The sequence below is a fragment of the Oculina patagonica genome, chromosome 3 (assembly GCF_052425735.1).
Source record: "Oculina patagonica isolate OP01 chromosome 3, crgOcupat, whole genome shotgun sequence".
NCBI classification, from domain to species: domain Eukaryota; kingdom Metazoa; phylum Cnidaria; class Anthozoa; order Scleractinia; family Oculinidae; genus Oculina; species Oculina patagonica.
In genome coordinates, this window is record NC_135760.1 from 25,600,139 (window position 1) to 25,617,292 (window position 17,154).

The 17,154-nt window shown below is 41.3% G+C and overlaps 1 protein-coding gene and 1 pseudogene across 2 annotated transcripts in view; both read right to left on the reverse strand.

Annotated features, from left to right (window-relative positions):
* The window catches only part of LOC144647254 (Na(+)/citrate cotransporter-like), a 15,064-nt gene extending 4,556 nt beyond the window's left edge, over positions 1-10,508 (reverse strand). Inside the window, exons 1-10 of the mRNA XM_078507030.1 lie at positions 10,374-10,508; positions 9,995-10,235; positions 8,673-8,938; positions 7,957-8,128; positions 6,727-6,815; positions 6,278-6,320; positions 5,075-5,208; positions 4,592-4,711; positions 2,257-2,367; positions 974-1,078 (exon numbers count right to left, since the gene is read on the reverse strand). Of these exons, the coding sequence (XP_078363156.1) occupies positions 974-1,078; positions 2,257-2,367; positions 4,592-4,711; positions 5,075-5,208; positions 6,278-6,320; positions 6,727-6,815; positions 7,957-8,128; positions 8,673-8,938; positions 9,995-10,222 (1,268 nt within the window). The 5' untranslated portion in view covers positions 10,223-10,235; positions 10,374-10,508. The remainder of the gene's footprint in view (positions 1-973; positions 1,079-2,256; positions 2,368-4,591; positions 4,712-5,074; positions 5,209-6,277; positions 6,321-6,726; positions 6,816-7,956; positions 8,129-8,672; positions 8,939-9,994; positions 10,236-10,373) is intronic.
* Positions 10,509-11,716: 1,208 nt separating this feature from the next.
* LOC144647294 (uncharacterized) lies at positions 11,717-16,199 on the reverse strand (annotated as a pseudogene). Its single transcript, XR_013569557.1, has 2 exons — positions 16,101-16,199; positions 11,717-14,633 (listed from the first exon to the last, which is right to left on the reverse strand). The product of XR_013569557.1 is annotated as an uncharacterized LOC144647294 (transcript).
* Between the last annotated feature and the right edge of the window lie 955 nt (positions 16,200-17,154).

Genomic DNA, 17,154 nt, shown 5'->3' on the forward strand with positions numbered 1-17,154 from the left:
TGAAGTAGTTATCTCTACTGATAGATAGTGCCCCCATCAAATTAAGAACCTATTTAAGAACCTAAGTAGCCTTAAATCCCACCTTATACCATTCTTTAACCTAAGTTTGAAAAACCTAGATTATTATACGTGGGTTTTTACTGTATCTCAAATTGGGAGCCTACCTTCGTATGTTAGACATCAGGGCATACTCACCATTCTCTTGCTTCTTACAACAAACGTTGAGATCAATAAAGACAGAGTATTGCTGAGCGATTCTTTGATAGACAAAAGTGCTGCATCCCGCGCTTATAACGTAGTCCCAAGAGATGTCTTTTTGAATCAGACTAACTCGAAATTTTTTAAGTTCATCTTTCACTCTGTATAAAACCATACAGTACATTTATCTTTCCAAAGTATACTAGCATGCATGTCTAGACTAAAATTAGTTTTTGGTATTTTCATCCGTGTCTTCATTTTTGTAAAAGAGAACCTATTGAAAATTTTAGGCTAAATAGGTTTTTTATGAAAAGGGGGTTTTAAAATGAAAATTTTAGCCTAACAGGTTCTTAAATGTCAGGTCTTTATACGTGGGTTTTTACTGTAGTGCGGAAAAAAGCGCTTCTGATCCGCACACGTAAGCTATCATGTCGTTTGCACTGACCAACAAGAAACAAACCTGGGTAGGGCAGTTCGTTTAAATATATAAAATAACCTCTTAAAACAGTGAAGGGATATCTGAGTAACACACCAAATGTGAAAAAAAGGTACGGATGGCCAAAAGTGTCGAAGATTGAAACGGATTGCGATATGGGTTTTTGAAATACCGTATGGTCCGGCGGAACAGTTTTCAAAGTTAATCTTGTCCGCTTGTAACTTTAAATAATAACATTTAGTTTCATAGCGAACATTTGACAAAATTTAATAACATAAAATGTCTAAAATGACCCACTGCAAATCATTGCCAGTTCTAGTGTTCCTGTGCAAAACTTACCCTTTCTCGAATATTATGGACCATCCTTCAATAAATTTGGGATCGCGAAACAACCATAGCAAAGCCAACAAGATGAAATGACCAAGGACTGCTTTCTCGGCAAACCTGGATTGCGAGAAAAAAAAATATAAGTAGCCTGAGTATAAACAGGTGTCTCTTTTCGGCGCCGGTTTCTGAACAGAAATAAAGACATTTGATAATTGAACTGAAAAATTTCTAAAAGGCCCGTTTACACAGGCGATTTTTGTCGTGCAACTCAATGCAATTTTTGTCGCGCCGAAGTTGCAGCAAGTCGCTATCGCGGCGACTTGCTGCAACTTCGCTGCGATATCGCGGCGATAAAATTGCCATGAAATCGCCGCGAGTTTGCACGCGTGAAAACTAGTGGCAATAAAATCGCCGCGAGTCGCAGGAGTTTCAAACCTGTTCGAAACTTGATGCAACTTCGGCGCGACAAAAGTTGCATTGAGTTGCGCAATAAAAATCGCCTCTGTAAACGGGCCTTTAATAGTGGTCCGTGAAGCGTCTCTGACCAATCCGAGAAACTAGGCTGATCTCATTCTCGTTCCCAGAGCCGCTTGTTCCTCTTAGTCAGCAGAGCCTGGGGCACGAGGAACAAGTGGCACTGGAGACACATGATTTGATTGGCTAGATGTTCAACAAGTGAAATTTAAAGTTAGCAAATCAAATCAACTGTTTTAAAATTCCTTTGTTGTAAGAGATTTTAGTATGGTTGATTTGATACGCTAGATTTGAAACTCCTTTTGTTCAAATCCGGCCAATCAAATCATGTTTCCCCAGAGCCACTTGCTCCTCGTGCCCAGGCTCTGCTGGTTATGACAGACATGCGGCTCTGGGGATGAGAATGTGCTGATCTCTGTTTAGCACGTCATTAGCCTGAAATAAGTCGGTTCCAGGCTTTGCGTGAAGAACTGCGAGTGCAAAATAAGACGATGACCTCAATTTCTGATTACTCGGCCCAAATTGTGTGACTTCGTGAGAACGTTTTAAAAAGTTCAAATCAAATTATGAATGATTCTGAGAAGTTATTTCCCGCGCAGTTTGTTCTCAACCGTTTTTTCAAGCGTAACGTGCGCGAGGATCTAAATGGCAGGCGAAGTTTCGACTGTTAGTCTTTCATCGGAGCTAACTTTTGAAACTTAAGCTCTTCTTACGTTGCCTCAGCTAATTCACTTCAAAGTTTCTTTACAGCTTTTGGTGTTAAAATCTCTGATAGGCAAAACTTATTAACGTTGATTTTGTTAAATATTATAAAATCTTACGTCATGGGTCCAAGTGCTCTGTACTGATCCACCAAAACCTGTCTGATGGCCTGTGTTGATTGGTTGTCCTTCTCACGTGATCTTTGTGACTTGTTGAAACACTTGCGAAAACTTAATAGAAAAAAGCTTTGAGTTAGTTATCCAGGTTTCCGTTGCATGAAGCGACTAGGAGAGTTACTAATCCCACTTGAAACGTTAGGGTAATGCAGCCTAGTACCAAGGCGTTCCCTTCCCGCTTATCGATTTGGCGCGAAATTTCGTGACGTCACCGAATAGGAGCAGAACGCCTAGTGACTATAGTCCGGCGGCTTAGCTCGAAATTTTAGTTGAATTGTGCACTTTTTGATACAAGCATGAAACTTGGCACAATGAAAGTGGTCACCAACATAATTTTTTTCAGATATAGTGCCAAGCCCGAAAAACACCGGTTTCCATGGAAACCTTAATTTATTAACCCTATTCAGACCGGGCTTTTTTGGATCTTTTCAGACCATCGTAACTTCCAGAATATTTAAGCAATCACAATGAAACTTAGGGAATATATAGTATGTCCAAACACCTATCTTTTGGTATACGTCACGTGGGAAGATGACGTCACATGACGTGACAATTGCATCATAATGTCAAAACAGCCGCCATCTTGGATCCGCCATCTTGGATTTCGAATTTTTTCCAAAACGTCATAGAACCGACCAAAATTACTGCAAAGTAGTCAAAATCAATAAAACTGTGCTTAAAAACCGTAAAAGGATGAAAATAATTGCATTAAAATTATTTTTCATTAATAGAAACACGAAAATTACAAAATTGGGAAAACATGCCTGTCAAAATGCCGTTGCCATGGTGACGTCAAGTTCCTGACACAACAACTTACCCTACCAAATTATTTCCAGATAAATTTTAGATAAACTCGCAAAGTTTGGTAGCGTTTAGCTGAATCTTGAAAGAGTTATAAGCGTTCAAAGTCAGCGCGGGCACTTTCCGCCCCTCCCGGTCTGGATAGGGTTAAAATCAATGAAATTTCGTGAAATATTTGTTTGTCCTGGTTTATAGACAAATACTATTATGCCAGGTAGTGATACCAAGTCGCACGTACAAAATTTAGAATGAAATGCTGTAATTTAGACTGTTCACAGCCCTATATTTTCCTATTTTTCTTCTGTTAGCGAACGGTTCACCGATCGCGAGAGACCTGGACGCTAGCGCAAAACGAAAGACGCGAGGGAGCAGAGGGCGGGGAACGAAAAATCTTTTCCCATGCAATAATTTCCTATTAAATTATTGGTATCAAACAGATGGTAAAAAATAACAATTGTAAGCCTAATTAAAAGCATTCATATCTGTATTTATGAATAAAAATCAACAATAAAAGGTTTATAAAAGTACAAGAAGAAATACTTTGTGGGGAAGGGGCAGGGGGCCTCTCGGCTGAAAATTTCATTGCTGTTTACTAGCTGAAAATAGGAAATTGACGTTGGCACTATATCAAGAATTGATTAGTATGCGAATGCTTGTAATCCTGCAAAGTTTGGTGCTTGTATCAAAAATCGCACAATTCAGGAGCTAAGCCGCCGGACTACTAGGCTGAGTGTAATGTAGAATCTTGCCAAAAATTTGCCCCCGTTTGAATTGAAAATCCTTTTGTTGGCGGCTCCAGCTACAGGTGGATGATAAACTAAGCGTTTCATGTAAAATACTAAAGGTTTTTGAGAGGCGCTGTGGGCCAATGGTTAGTGGACTTCGGATCGAGCAGTCCGGGTTCGAGCCCTGGGCCCGGGGTTGTTGTTGTTATTGTGTGTTCTTGGGTAAGACACTTTACTCTCACAGTGCCTCTCTCCATCCAGTTGTATAAATAGGTACATGTACCGAAAGATTTTATGCTGGGGAGTCGCGCTGCGATTGACAAACATCCCATCCAGGGGGGAGGGAGTAGAAATACTCCTAGTCGCCTTGTGCTACTGAAAGTGATGGACCACTAAGCTCGAACGCAAACTTCACCTTACCTACCGTCAAGTAAAATACTAAATAAGTTAGATAAGTTGGCTTTGTGGCTCTGTTCATAAAAAAATGACAAATGTATCGAGATTTAAACAGCATAAACTTTGGTCAAAGTAGTTGATATCGCTATATGAGTAGACTGAGTATAAACAGGTGTCTTTCTTCGGCGCCGGTTTCTGAAAACCGAGAAACATCTGATAATTGAACTGAAAAATTTCTTGATAGAGGTCCGTAAAGTGCATCCGATCTGTAACCGACAAAAAACATTCTGCAAAACTAGGCGGATCTCAGTTTATATCGCCTTTGGAATAAATAGTGTACGAACAATGAGACATACTTAAATTTGAGGAACAATAACTGAATCCAGATCCATGCAATAAACAGAAGCACCAGCATTTGAGGGAAAGCATAACCAAACCAGGTGGCAAAGCTAAATCCTGGGCTCTTGGGAAAGAGGCTGAAATCAAATAGGAAATAAAAATTACTGTATGTTAGCATGATAAGTAACTAAGACCATGCGCTCAGCTGTGTCTGAAATTACAATTGCCCTTATTCTCGAAACCGGAATAGCTCTCTCGTTGCACATCAAAATGGCAACCGTAAAGCGTCACAACATCCAAAATGGCGCGCGAAAAATTCACAACCAAAAATGGCAGAGATTTGTATCCACTGCTTTCCCAAACGCTGAAAAAGTGTTCTTCTGCTGTCACAGATATTCCGTTTTGACTGTTATTACATCACTGAGTTTTAAGTAACGGCAAACTTGGTGTATTCCGCTTTATAGGGAGCTTTTCTTTGTTTAGTCATTCAAGGTACTTGCCTGTTAACTTGTCCACCAAATACAAGATTTGGACCAGTTCCTGTCAGGGTAGCCGTGCCGCCAATGTTCGCAGCGTATGCAACAGCTAACATCATAGCCTTGCAGAGTCTGTTGTAATACCGAGTCTCTTCTTCCTACAGATTAAATCATCAAAATTACGTACAAAATAATAACTGAAGAGGATTTCAGATTTTCGGGATTTGATTGGGTACAGTGCAGACCAGTACAAGGTTAATTAGCTAATAAACAGTAGCAGTTGGTAATGTTCATGTAAGGGGAACGCCCTATACAAAGATCTCCAAGTAAAACGGAATTTTTTGGTTCTTGGCCAGCACACGAATTTGCCAACAGACATAATTACCTTATTTTTACTCACTTACGCGTGTACTAATTTTCGCAATTTCAAAATAATCGTAATTGAAAAAAAAAAAACAATGCGCGCAATTCAAAAACGCAAAAATTAATACCAAATTATATATCAAAACAATACAAATTTAAAATGTTTGGAACTGCAACTATCTACCTTTAAAAATATCATTCCGTCTTGTTTTTGACTAGCACCCTTCCTCTGATTACTGTTTCGAGATTGTAAATTGGTTTAAATCCTCTTTTTTAGTACAGTCACTAAAGTCTCCGTTTGCAGGCTCCTTGTAGTTACATTAAGCCAGACCTTTGTGTATGTCCATTGGGTCCTTAGTCTTTGACGACTGGGCCGGGTTGTTCAAAGCACGATTAAGCTAATCCAGGATTAGTGTGAAATTTGATTTCAATTTTATAACATTTCGTTGAGGTTTTCTGTTAATATTTTCTGCCCCCAGTTTTGACGTGGACCAACTCAAACTTATTAAAACATAAGCTATGGAAAACCCCTTTAAACAAGAGAAATTAAAATCTTGATCATCTTTTAATCCTGGGTTAGCGTTAATCGTCTTTCGAACAACCCGGCCTTGATCTATAAACTGAACACTGACAAAATCGCGAAATTGAATGCACTTTTCCTCTAATTTTTCTTGCAATCGCGAAAAGTATTACTCGCAAAATTTGGCTCTCGAATTTTCGCGAAATTTTGAACGCACGAAAATTAGTAATAATAAGGTAGACCTTAAAAACATGGGTCCTTCTCTAATAGTGTGATTAGGCTGGCAACTAACCAAGCTGAAAAACAGACGACTTTTTTAAACTGAGGTGTACAAAAATACGTACGTCAATGTCTTCTTCCTCTTGCAGTAAGGTTACAGCAGTCGTTCTGAAAAATTACCAGGAAAAGAAAGTTTATGACAATATTTTTAGATCAGTTGGGTTGCGTTGTAATACACGGAATGTAGATAAGAGCATAGGAGACGGTTAATCCGCTTTCCTAGTCACATCCGAGGCAAATCCGAGCCTGAGTCGAAGGCGAGTCCGAGTTAAATGTTCAAGTTATTGCTGATTGGCTAGTGGTATATCCCAGCTCCTCTTGATTTTGGACGTGGCAAATAGTCGGATGGTGGGCAGGAGGCGAGCGGCTAAGTACAGGAGTTGCTCTTAACTAACTAACATTCTGGTTAGCTCTTAACTAGTTTTTAGACTCGGACATTTGTTTCGGACTCGGATTGGCACGGTCAACGGATAAACTCGATCGTTTACAATAATAACAAAAATGTATTTTCTACCTCTCTTCCTCTTTCTTCTCTTCTTTTTTGTCGATGCCGTCGATGTCGTGAAGTTCATATGATCCATGTTGGGGGACGACTTCATCAAGCTGCAGTTATAATTCGGGTAAAGCACTATTCACTGAGGTAATACAGTGAGTAAAACACGGAATTTGATCGCAGGATACACCTGACCCGGTAAAACACACATTTCTGTTCTCTTCACACTGTAACCTGTGATCAATCATCTCAAGTCAGAGAAGTCCGTTGTTGAACTGACATAGTGACTGACCGAGCAACTGAGCTTATGACCAGCGACTGACTGACTGACTGACTGACTGACTGACTGACTGCCTGCCTGTCTATTTGCCTGCCTGCCTACCTGCCTGTCTGCCTGATTGATTGAATGACTGACTGGACTTGACTTGACTTGTCTGCCTGCCTGCCTACCTACCTGCTTGCCTGCTTGCCTGCCTGCCTGACTGTTTGACTGATTGACTGATTGACAGCCTGACTGCCTGCCTGATTGCTTGCCAGACTGACTGCCTGCCTGACTGCCTGCCTGCCTGCCTGCCTGCCTGCCTGCCTGCCTGCCTGCCTGCCTGCCTGCCTGCCTGCCTGACTGTTTGACTGATTGACTGATTGACAGCCTGACTGCCTGCCTGCCTGCCTGATTGCTTGCCAGACTGACTGCCTGCCTGCCTGCCTGCCTGCCTGCCTGCCTGCCTGACTGTTTGACTGATTGACTGATTAACAGCCTGACTGCCTGCCTGCCTGCCTGATTGCTTGCCAGACTGACTGCCTGCTTGCCTGCCTGCCTGACTGCCTACCTGCCTGCCTGCCTGACTGACTGACTGACTGACTGACTGACTGACTGAATGACTGATTGACTGATTGACTGATTGACTGATTGACTGATTGACTGACTGACTGACTGACAGAATTACTGATTGACTGACTGATTGACTGACTGATTGACTGCCCGCCTACCTGCCCGCCTGTCTGCCTGCCTGACTGACCGACTGACTAACTGACTGGCTTGACTTGACTTAATGACTGACTGACTGACTGACTGACTGACTGACTGACTGCCTGCCTGCATGCCTGAATGACCGGACTCGTCTGGCTGACTGACAGAGTGGCACGTTAAGAACTCGAGGACCTTGCCAGATAAACTGATTGTCTGATAGACTGGTCTGCTTATTCGAAATATCACTGAAATTTGCGATAAAATCAAACTAAGCTTCCCACCTCATCTGCTTGACTGTTGCCCTCGTTGTTTTTCTCAAGTTGATTCGAAATATTGTCGTTCTTTATTTCGCCCAACACTGCCTCAACAATTGGCACCATCATGGCGGTTGTAGCTGTGTTGCTTATCCACATGGACAGAAAAGATGTGGTCAGCATGACGCCAAGTAACAAACTGTGGAAAATGATCGGAAAAAAGCTTTCAAAGAAGCTAATTATAAAGAGAATTAATGTCAACTCCTGACTGCAATTTTGGTATTAAGCGCTATGTACTTTAGTTCGGAATATTTGTCGGCCGTGTAGGCAACAACAAGGACCTTGCTCTTTAATTTTCTTTCAAGCTTGCACTCACTTTCGAGCACTTTTACTTTGATTGTCAATACTACCACTCTCCTTAGCAACAGTAAAATCTTAAAAAAAAAACACCCCTAACTTTAGCTTTAGATGCTGATTACCTCCAAAACAAGCTCGAATATTTAAGCCGACTGTCAACCCCTTTCCCATCAGGAACACAAACGTTTTTCGTAGGCTGTTTTCCTTCACAATTAAACTAATTAAGATGGGGAAAATATGAAGAAAACAAAGGACTACTTCTCTGGGCTATAGTACAGTACGGACATTTTACACAAATAAAAAAGCCAAGAAAAATATGTATTTGGCGATCTGGAATCGAGATTTACGTCGATCTTCACTTCCCCAGCCCCCTCCCCTCGACTTACCGTCGTGGTTGAGCCCCAACTAACAAGAGAACTCGAAGAGCGATTCGTTTGTGTAAGTTCCACGTCTCTACAGCTACAGCCACGATCAACCCGCCAAGAAAGAGCACGTTAGTGTCCTTGAAGTAAGGATACGCGACTTGTTTAGATCCCAGGACCCCAAGCAACGGAAAGAGAACCAATGGAAGAAGAGCTGTGACGGCCAACTCCACAACCTCAGTCACCCAGTACACCGCCATAATCAGAATACAGTACGCACAACGGGCTTCCTGGTGAAATGTAAGTATTATTTATAAACATCGAAAAACGAGGCGTTTAAGATTCAATTCGAAAAACAATAATAAGTATGGTAATGGGTTCAAGCTCGATCCATAGATCATCATCATCATCATCATCATTTATTTGCCACTTCAGAATTAAACATACAAATTAAAATAACTTTAAAAAATAGGGCGAGGAGACCTCCAAGAAACCACAAGGCTTATGGGGGAGGCCACCTCGGGTTAGCAATAAGTTTGTAATTTCGCTGTGAATGTGCAGCTAGGCCAATTTCAGACTCATTGCTAGATCAAATGAGCCCGCGGTTTTTGGTCAGTTAGGTTGCCATGCGACCAAATTTAAGTTCTATAATTATTAATAAACGGGACATCACCACAATACGTTTGTGTTGCAAACGATGGAAGCAATTAATTCGTTTTCCCTATTCACAAGGCAACAGCAAATTCACGAGTTTATCTCGTACCCAGATCTTCAGTCGGTTTTGGCGTATGCAAATATGACAAAGGTTAGCACGGTCACGGGGACCGTGACATTCTCGTCCTCATAGCCCTTCCGTTTCTCTTAGCCGGCTGGGCCTTGGCACGAGGAAACGAAGGGCTCTGGGACACAGAATTTCCAGTCCTAGATTCTAGGACTTCCGGTCTTCATGTATGCAGTCATGACGTTTCAAAATAATGTATGAGAGAGTCGTTACGTTTTTTACTTCCGTTTAGGAATTCTTTGTTCCAAACAGCCAATCAAAAAAATTCGAATTAATTCAAAAATTCTATGTCCCCAGAGCCCTCCGTTTTCTCGTGCCAAGCCGGCTAAGAGAAACGAAAGGGCTATGGGGACGAGAATGGGACCGTGACTGAATGGTAACACTACACTATAGAAGTTGATTTTACAAATAACTAGCTATAGAATATCTTGGCGTGGATATTTGAGATGCTCGTTTCGCGCGTAAATCAATTAACAATAAAAATTTGAACGCACCGTGCTATAACACAAAGACAATTATAAGGTAGCTGTTCTTATAGAAGCCTTACATAACAAAGTTTTCTTACCGTTCCTCCGACAGCTATGGGTATGGGCATCAGAAGTATCGGTGTCAAAATCAGTATTAGGTATTTCCTCCATCTCAAAATTCGCTTGAGAAGCGAAGTCTTTTTCACTTGAAGCGGCTCGCGATCGCCGCGATAAGATAGGTTAGGGGAGCCAGTTTCGGTTGGTTGGTGTTTTGCTTCCGTATCTTCTAAATGACTATACCCTCTTTCTCGCTCGAATTCAGTCATCTTCCTTCCAGATCTGCGGTATTAAGGGATCAAGAGAACACATTCATGGAATGTTATCTGCACGCAAGAAATATACAGCAAATAGAAAGAAGGAGGGTTTCTAGAAGGTCATTATTAAGGAGTTTTAAATCTTATATTCACCGTCACCTACCTTGATTTCAATCCAGATGATTCAGTCTATTAACACAAAGGCAGCTGTGATAGTTTTGTTTGCAGACAACAGTATTTTGTCAGACAGACAAAGCGGCTCAAATCGCACAGTTGCTAAGTTGTTGCAGTCACACCATTTGCCTCTTGTCACGAGCCCTGGATCACGCGATCGAAGCTGATACTGTCGATTGCGAAATCACGAAGACTCGCGAAAAAATCTGCGGTATTTTTTGACTATACATCGAATTAGGTTTATAATTCACGCTTTCAAGGACAATGTCTATTTTTTGACATCTTTCCTACTTTATCTCGCACCTGATGGTAAAGAAGATGTCGGTTCGAGATTTCAGTAGTTCCCTACTCTGAGCTATATCTTCGAATATAATTCCACTCAAAATAAGTCCTATAGACTGTGTAGACAATCTGGCACATGAAAAGTAAGCGTCAACAGAACCAAGAGATTAGTTTCTCTTGATCTCTACCAATGTCGTTTTTCGATCGACAGAAGAGCGTGCAAGTCGAACGTTACGGTGGGTTTCATTAGCGCGGCAACGAAAGTGAATTTTACACTCGCATCCAGAATACAGTTTGCAGGGTTGCCAAAAAAATCAGGAAAAATGGTTCGGGAAAATAACAATTCTTAAAGGTCAGGGAATTAAAAGTAAGGGAAAATTGAAATTATAACACCGCTGATTTAATACCACTGATGGTGTAAGAAAGATTTCGGGTCAATGTGTTCTCAGCGATGCATATGTGTGTTTTTTTCTTTTTGGAAGCGGAGGCTGGGGACCGCTAGTATATCAGACATTTTGCATTTATTTGTCTGTGGCAACCGCATGGTTGATCGCGTTCATACAGTGACTTGTCTTAGCTTGTTTTTTGTTGCATTAGATTAACTGCACAATATTAATTTAAGTCACGCGAAATGAACTGGAATGAGCCGGAATGGACCGGAATAAGACCAGAATGAACCGGAATGGACCGGAATGAACCGGAATGGGCCGGAATGAACTGGAATGAGCCGGAATGAACCGAAATGAACTGGAATGAGCCAGAATGAACCGAAATGGACCGGAATGAGCCGGAATGAACCGAAATGGACCGGAATGAGCCGGAATGGACCAGAATAAGTCGGAATGAGACCTGACTGGACCGGAATGAGACGGAATGAGTCCAGAATGGGCCGAAATGGAACTAAATGAGACTCAGTTTCTTTTTTTCTAAATTCTTTGTTGCGGGTTGGGAGGAATTAAGTCGCTTTTGCATTGTTTGACACCAAAATCTACAGCGAGAATTGCCTGTTCTAACGCCGTGTTAATACCAGGGATGCATACAAACCAGCTAACTACTTCAAAATATTTCGCGTTCTAACATGACAGTTGCGGTATTCAGGCCAAAAAAAATCGTAGCTTCGAGTTTCTAGAAGCTGACTTTGAGCCTTTGACGTTCCGAACATTTCTACTAGTAAGAGTATATTTATTACTTTTTTAAAGCTTTTTTTTTTCAAAATAGAACGGGCATATTGTCTTCCAAAAAAATTGCCGATGCCGTCTGTGACAGACGACATAAAATTTGAGCGTGAAAAACTTGATAACGAAGCTCAGCTAAAGAAGCTTAGCTCGTCACCGCGAAAAACAAAAGCGCAAGTGAGGGAAATTTGGAGACTAAATTAATTTGAATGACTTAATTTTTTTTTGTTTGTTTCGGAACACTGTACATAAGGAGAAAGTTGCCGATGCCAAACAGCCGTGTTTTTCAAGATCAAGAGTTTAAAAAGCTTGTTGATATAAAAAATTAGGTCAATTATTTAGATTATCGAGTTCACCTAAAGAATAAGCGATTTTATAGAATCGCTTTCTAATTCTGTAACATTATGCACCACAGTTTCATTATACCCAAGCCCACCGCGGACACTTCCTCAATGAAGTGGTTACTTGCTCATCGAACGGATACTCAGGCAGTAATGACTGGGAAATAATCAGGAACATCCTGGCATAATCCCACCTGACCCACAACAAAAATATTAGAAAACAAATTCACTGACATATGCGAGTCTATTTTAGTTCTATTCCGGTCCATTCTTTCTTTCCAGCAAATTCTGGCCTATTTCTGGAGTCTTGTTCCTGTCCATTCCGGTCTCATTCCCGTTCATTCCGGCTCATTCCGGTCCATTCCGGTCCATTCCGGTCCATTCGGCTCATTCTGGCTCATTCCGGTCCATTCCGGTCCATTCCGGTCTCATTCCGGTTCATTCCTACTCATTCCAGTCCATTCCGGTCCATTTCGGCTCATTCCGGTTCATTCTGGTCTCATTCCGGATCATTTCGGTCTCATTCCGGCCCATTCCGGTCTCATTCCGGTTTATTTCGGCTCATTCCGGTTCATTTCGCTCCATTCTGGTCCATTCCGTTCCGTTCTGGTGTTTAGTAACGCCCATCAAGTGAGTCAAAGCACTGTACGACCGTCTCCGTTTTTATCTCCGGATACCGTCATCCGACAACAACAACAACAACATCAAAAACTTCTGGATGTTGGCAGATTGCAAAGACGCGTTAATTCATCTTTTGTCGCTTTTCTCGGCTTATTTTAACCACGACATCGATCTTTTCTTCCTCCATTGCCGCCATGTTTCGTTTCATTGTTTCCAGCTTCCACGGCAATGATTATTCCAGTGGATCACTTAGTGCCCCTGATTTAATTTTGGACATTTTTTCAGGCTTTTTGTTTTTTATCCGACTGACCGTTCCAAACTTAGGAAAAGCATTCGACGGTAAACGGAGAAAAAAAGGGGGACGGCCTCATAGTCATTTGTGCCAGATTAAATGTCTTCGTTAGTGTACATGTAGAGACGAAACCACCGCGAAAACGCATGTTGTCTCTCTTGTATCAGGCGTATCAGGCTTGGGAAGGGCGAGAGTAGTGGCACTAGGGGAGGGATTCAGAGAAGTAACAATGATAATTAATATTTATTAAAAAGCCATACGTCACAAAGTGGTCCTCTATTAAGATTAAAGAAATGTAAAAAATCTAGGGAAAATAACTAAGTTTAAAAATGCTGATTTGAGAATACATAAAGCTACAAGTTTATACTAATCGCTTACATAGCACACTACAGCTAATCACTTGCACATCTAATATTAAATAGATAATAAAGGATAAAAAGGAAATAAAATAAAAAAACCTATGCACAATGCTTACTACAATTTAGTAGTAGAGTAACTTGTGTCATTCACAGATTAAACGTTTGTCATATTTATATCAATATCATGAACTATGATCATCATCGTCATCATCATCATCATCATCATCATCATCACGTTATCGTTATTACCATCATTTTTTTATTATCGTCAGCACTGACATCATCATCATCGTCGTCATCATCATCATCATCATCATCGTCATTTTTACAATTTAATCCAATCTGTGTTCCCATCTGTGGACTGCACTGTTGCTGGGACGCCTGGTTCTCACTTAAGAGGAGACATCAGAAACTTAAACTTAGACCAGCCAACTGAGCCAATCGTTTCAGTCTCCGCAGAGCCCAACCAGTTGTCACTACTTCCGGAACCATGAGTTGGGGGTGGTCCTTTGTAGAACTTGTCTTTGTAGACACCATACAATTCACCATCCGGCCTATCCGTGGCCGGCATGAAGATAAAGCAACTGAAAATCATTCCAGCCCCCAGTGCCAATGAGCGTGGATGATCCTAACCAGTTGTCAGTTGGATCTGTGGGAGGTATCCTCCTATGGAACTTTCCAGATTCGTTTTCTACGCCGTATAAGATTCCCGAAGTATCGAAGAAAAGGAATTTGTAGTTACACCATCCGCCTGATCCCAGAAGAGTTGCGTTTCCAATCCAGTCAGGGTCACTGCCCGGAGTTCCTGCTGGCGGGCACCGTTTGTAAAATTTATCGGTGGTGTTGTGAACGCCATACAGCACTCCGTCAGGATCAAAGAAAAGGAATTTGAAGTCCTTCCATCCCACGTTTCCGATAAGGGAAGCCTTGGTCTTCCAATCAAAAGCCGAAGAGCCTTCAGGTGGTGGTCCTTTGTAGAACTTGTCATCCCATACTCCATATAAGGTACCGTCTGGGTGAAAGAACAGATGGTTGAAGTCGTTCCAGCCACCTATCCCTATTGGTTTGGCAGTCCCAAGCCAGTTGGGGCTGCCACATTGGGGAGGAGTTCTCTTGTAGAAGTTTCCAGCGAATCTTCCATCGTTAACGACACCAAAGAGTTCATGGCATGCCATGGCGCTGAAAAAGAAAAAAAAGACGGAACTTGTCTCTTCCTACTAACTACCAGTGCATGGGTGTCATTTACGTTGCCTTGTCGTTACTTTATTGTACGAAGACTCTCACCAAGTTCAAGTTTTATTGTGTTTCACCAGGGAATAGACGTGTATTATACGTACTCATTTACTCACTTTGGGTTCCTGTTTCTTAAACTACCATGTTGTATAATTAGTGTATAATAATGAAAACAATATTGCATGAGGCTGAGAATGAGTGTGGAAATTATGAAAGCCAAAGGTTTTACTTGACACAGTAAGGAACTTGCAAGACGCATGCCTGAATTGCCTATACACTAACTAAACAGGACTATTGAAAAACGATGGATATGGCAATGCTAAACCGTAGAAAACTCGTTAAAATATACGAAATAACTGCGACAGCTCAGATATTGAATTCAGGATCATTCCGCTCCTATTTGGAATTCCATTTGCCATTTCTAGGCACTAAAAAAGATAAAATCATTTCTTACACTAACAGCAACTACGATGAACCAGCAGTATATGGCCAACAAAGGATCATCATTCTCGATCAACAGTGATCATATGGAAACAGAAGACCATTTCGATCGACGGATTCAGTAACTTTGATGACTTTCAAATGAAAAACAATATATTTCTTCACTGCGTGTTTCCGGTGAACGAGATCATTCGCTGCAATCAGGAGCCCTCCTGCGACAATAAGGTACGTTAATTTTATAGTGATGCAAAGTTGCATCACCAGGAATGGCTTACCTTAGCTCCCGATAGAGCAAACAAAATACCCTGCAAAATGATCACTAACTCTCTTGATGCACGAAAAATCTGAGTTATATATATTCGGAAAATTTACGTTACGGATATTGGCCTCAATAACTGCAGAAAACTATGTTAATTCAGGCTTTCGAGCACGACGTCTATTGTTTTACATGTTTCAAGACCACTCTGACCTATTTCTTCGAATTTGGGCAGGTTTTTACCCTCAGCTTAAGAAATTTTTCTCACTTATGTGATGTTCAGTGATTATATTTTGGTCTATTAGCCGAATATCAACAGTTGATGGAAACGTGACAAGATTTTATTTCTGGTTTTGCTCTGCTGCGCAAACCCTTTTGAGACCCTCTTGACGTTTACTGTTCTTAAATTTAGCATATTTTGGCTGTGCGATGAATGTTGCACTGAGACGATTAACTTGGAACTTCCGAATTAGCCCAAATCATGAAAAAGCACCATTGCGCACTTTCAGTGACACTCTAATTCGGCCGAAAACCGGTCAAGAAAATTTTGGTTGTAGTGTTCTACAAAATAAATAGGTCGAACTTGTAACTAACAGTAATAGTGCAACATTTGGCAAGAATACTCATGGCGAAGTATCTTTTTGTGAAGAAGGGTGAAACCAAACTATGCCTTCTGCTGTACAAAGATATGCACTCCATAAACAAACGCTACTCACTTCATTACAGTTCGTTTTGCACTTCCAAAGCTAACACGCTCTTGTATGTATTGCTGCCTCAGAACACAAACTATCGGTATAGCTCACTTTGAAAACGATCATGGTGGGCCTGGAACCCAAGTGGCTGCGCGGGCGCTTATGGGATACATTGGGGACCCAGTAAACAAATATGGCGGAACAAAGCGCAAGCTTAGCACTTTTGTAGTTACAGATCAAATGTCTTCGGCGCGAGCACTCAAGCTGTCTCTGATGTATCAGGCTTGTGAAGAAAAAGAGGTCATATTTCAGTTAGGGCCTGTTTACATAGAGGAAGGCCGCCATGACTAACCGCCCCTTTATAGACGCGCCAACTTTTATATACGATTCTTTTCAAAACGCATTGAAGCGTTTAGATACGAAACAGGGTACCCCAGCCTAACCGAAGCACCCTGTCTACTTGCCATGGAAATCCTTTTAAGCGGGCTATCTTTTCTGCTTGTTAACGGTCGCACCGGGATCATCCCGCCTTGCCGGGGCAAGTTTTCGTGCGTGTTTTAACTGAAACGTAAACAAAATGGCGATAACATCTATGAATCTGAACCCAAACTGTCCTATTATGTTCAAATTAGTTAAGTCTTTTAATTAATCGGAAAAACGTGTATATATTTTGAGCAAAAGAATATTCAAAGAGGGTTTTCGCTGGAAGCCGGGCAATGGTAAACTAAGCACCTGACGACAAATATTATTTTAGTGTGGCGTTGGAAGACTGATTCAAGCGGTAAGAAACTGTGTTTGGTAAATTTATAAAAACTTGCATATCAAGAGATAATTGCCTTGAGGACGGATGACTCCTTATAATGGCTTAAAACTTTATATCTGGTTCTATGTTTTGCCTCTTCTAGGCTGGTAACTCGGTTAACCGGGTCACTCTCCTTTTATGTAAACGGACCCTTTGTTAGATAGGTGGATGAGAAGTGATTTCATTCCTTCGGGAGGTGGCGGTGGGGGCTATGTCCGACTATTTGTAATATTGAATTCATTTTGTAACCCCACTTGATATCGAGTGGTAGTTTTT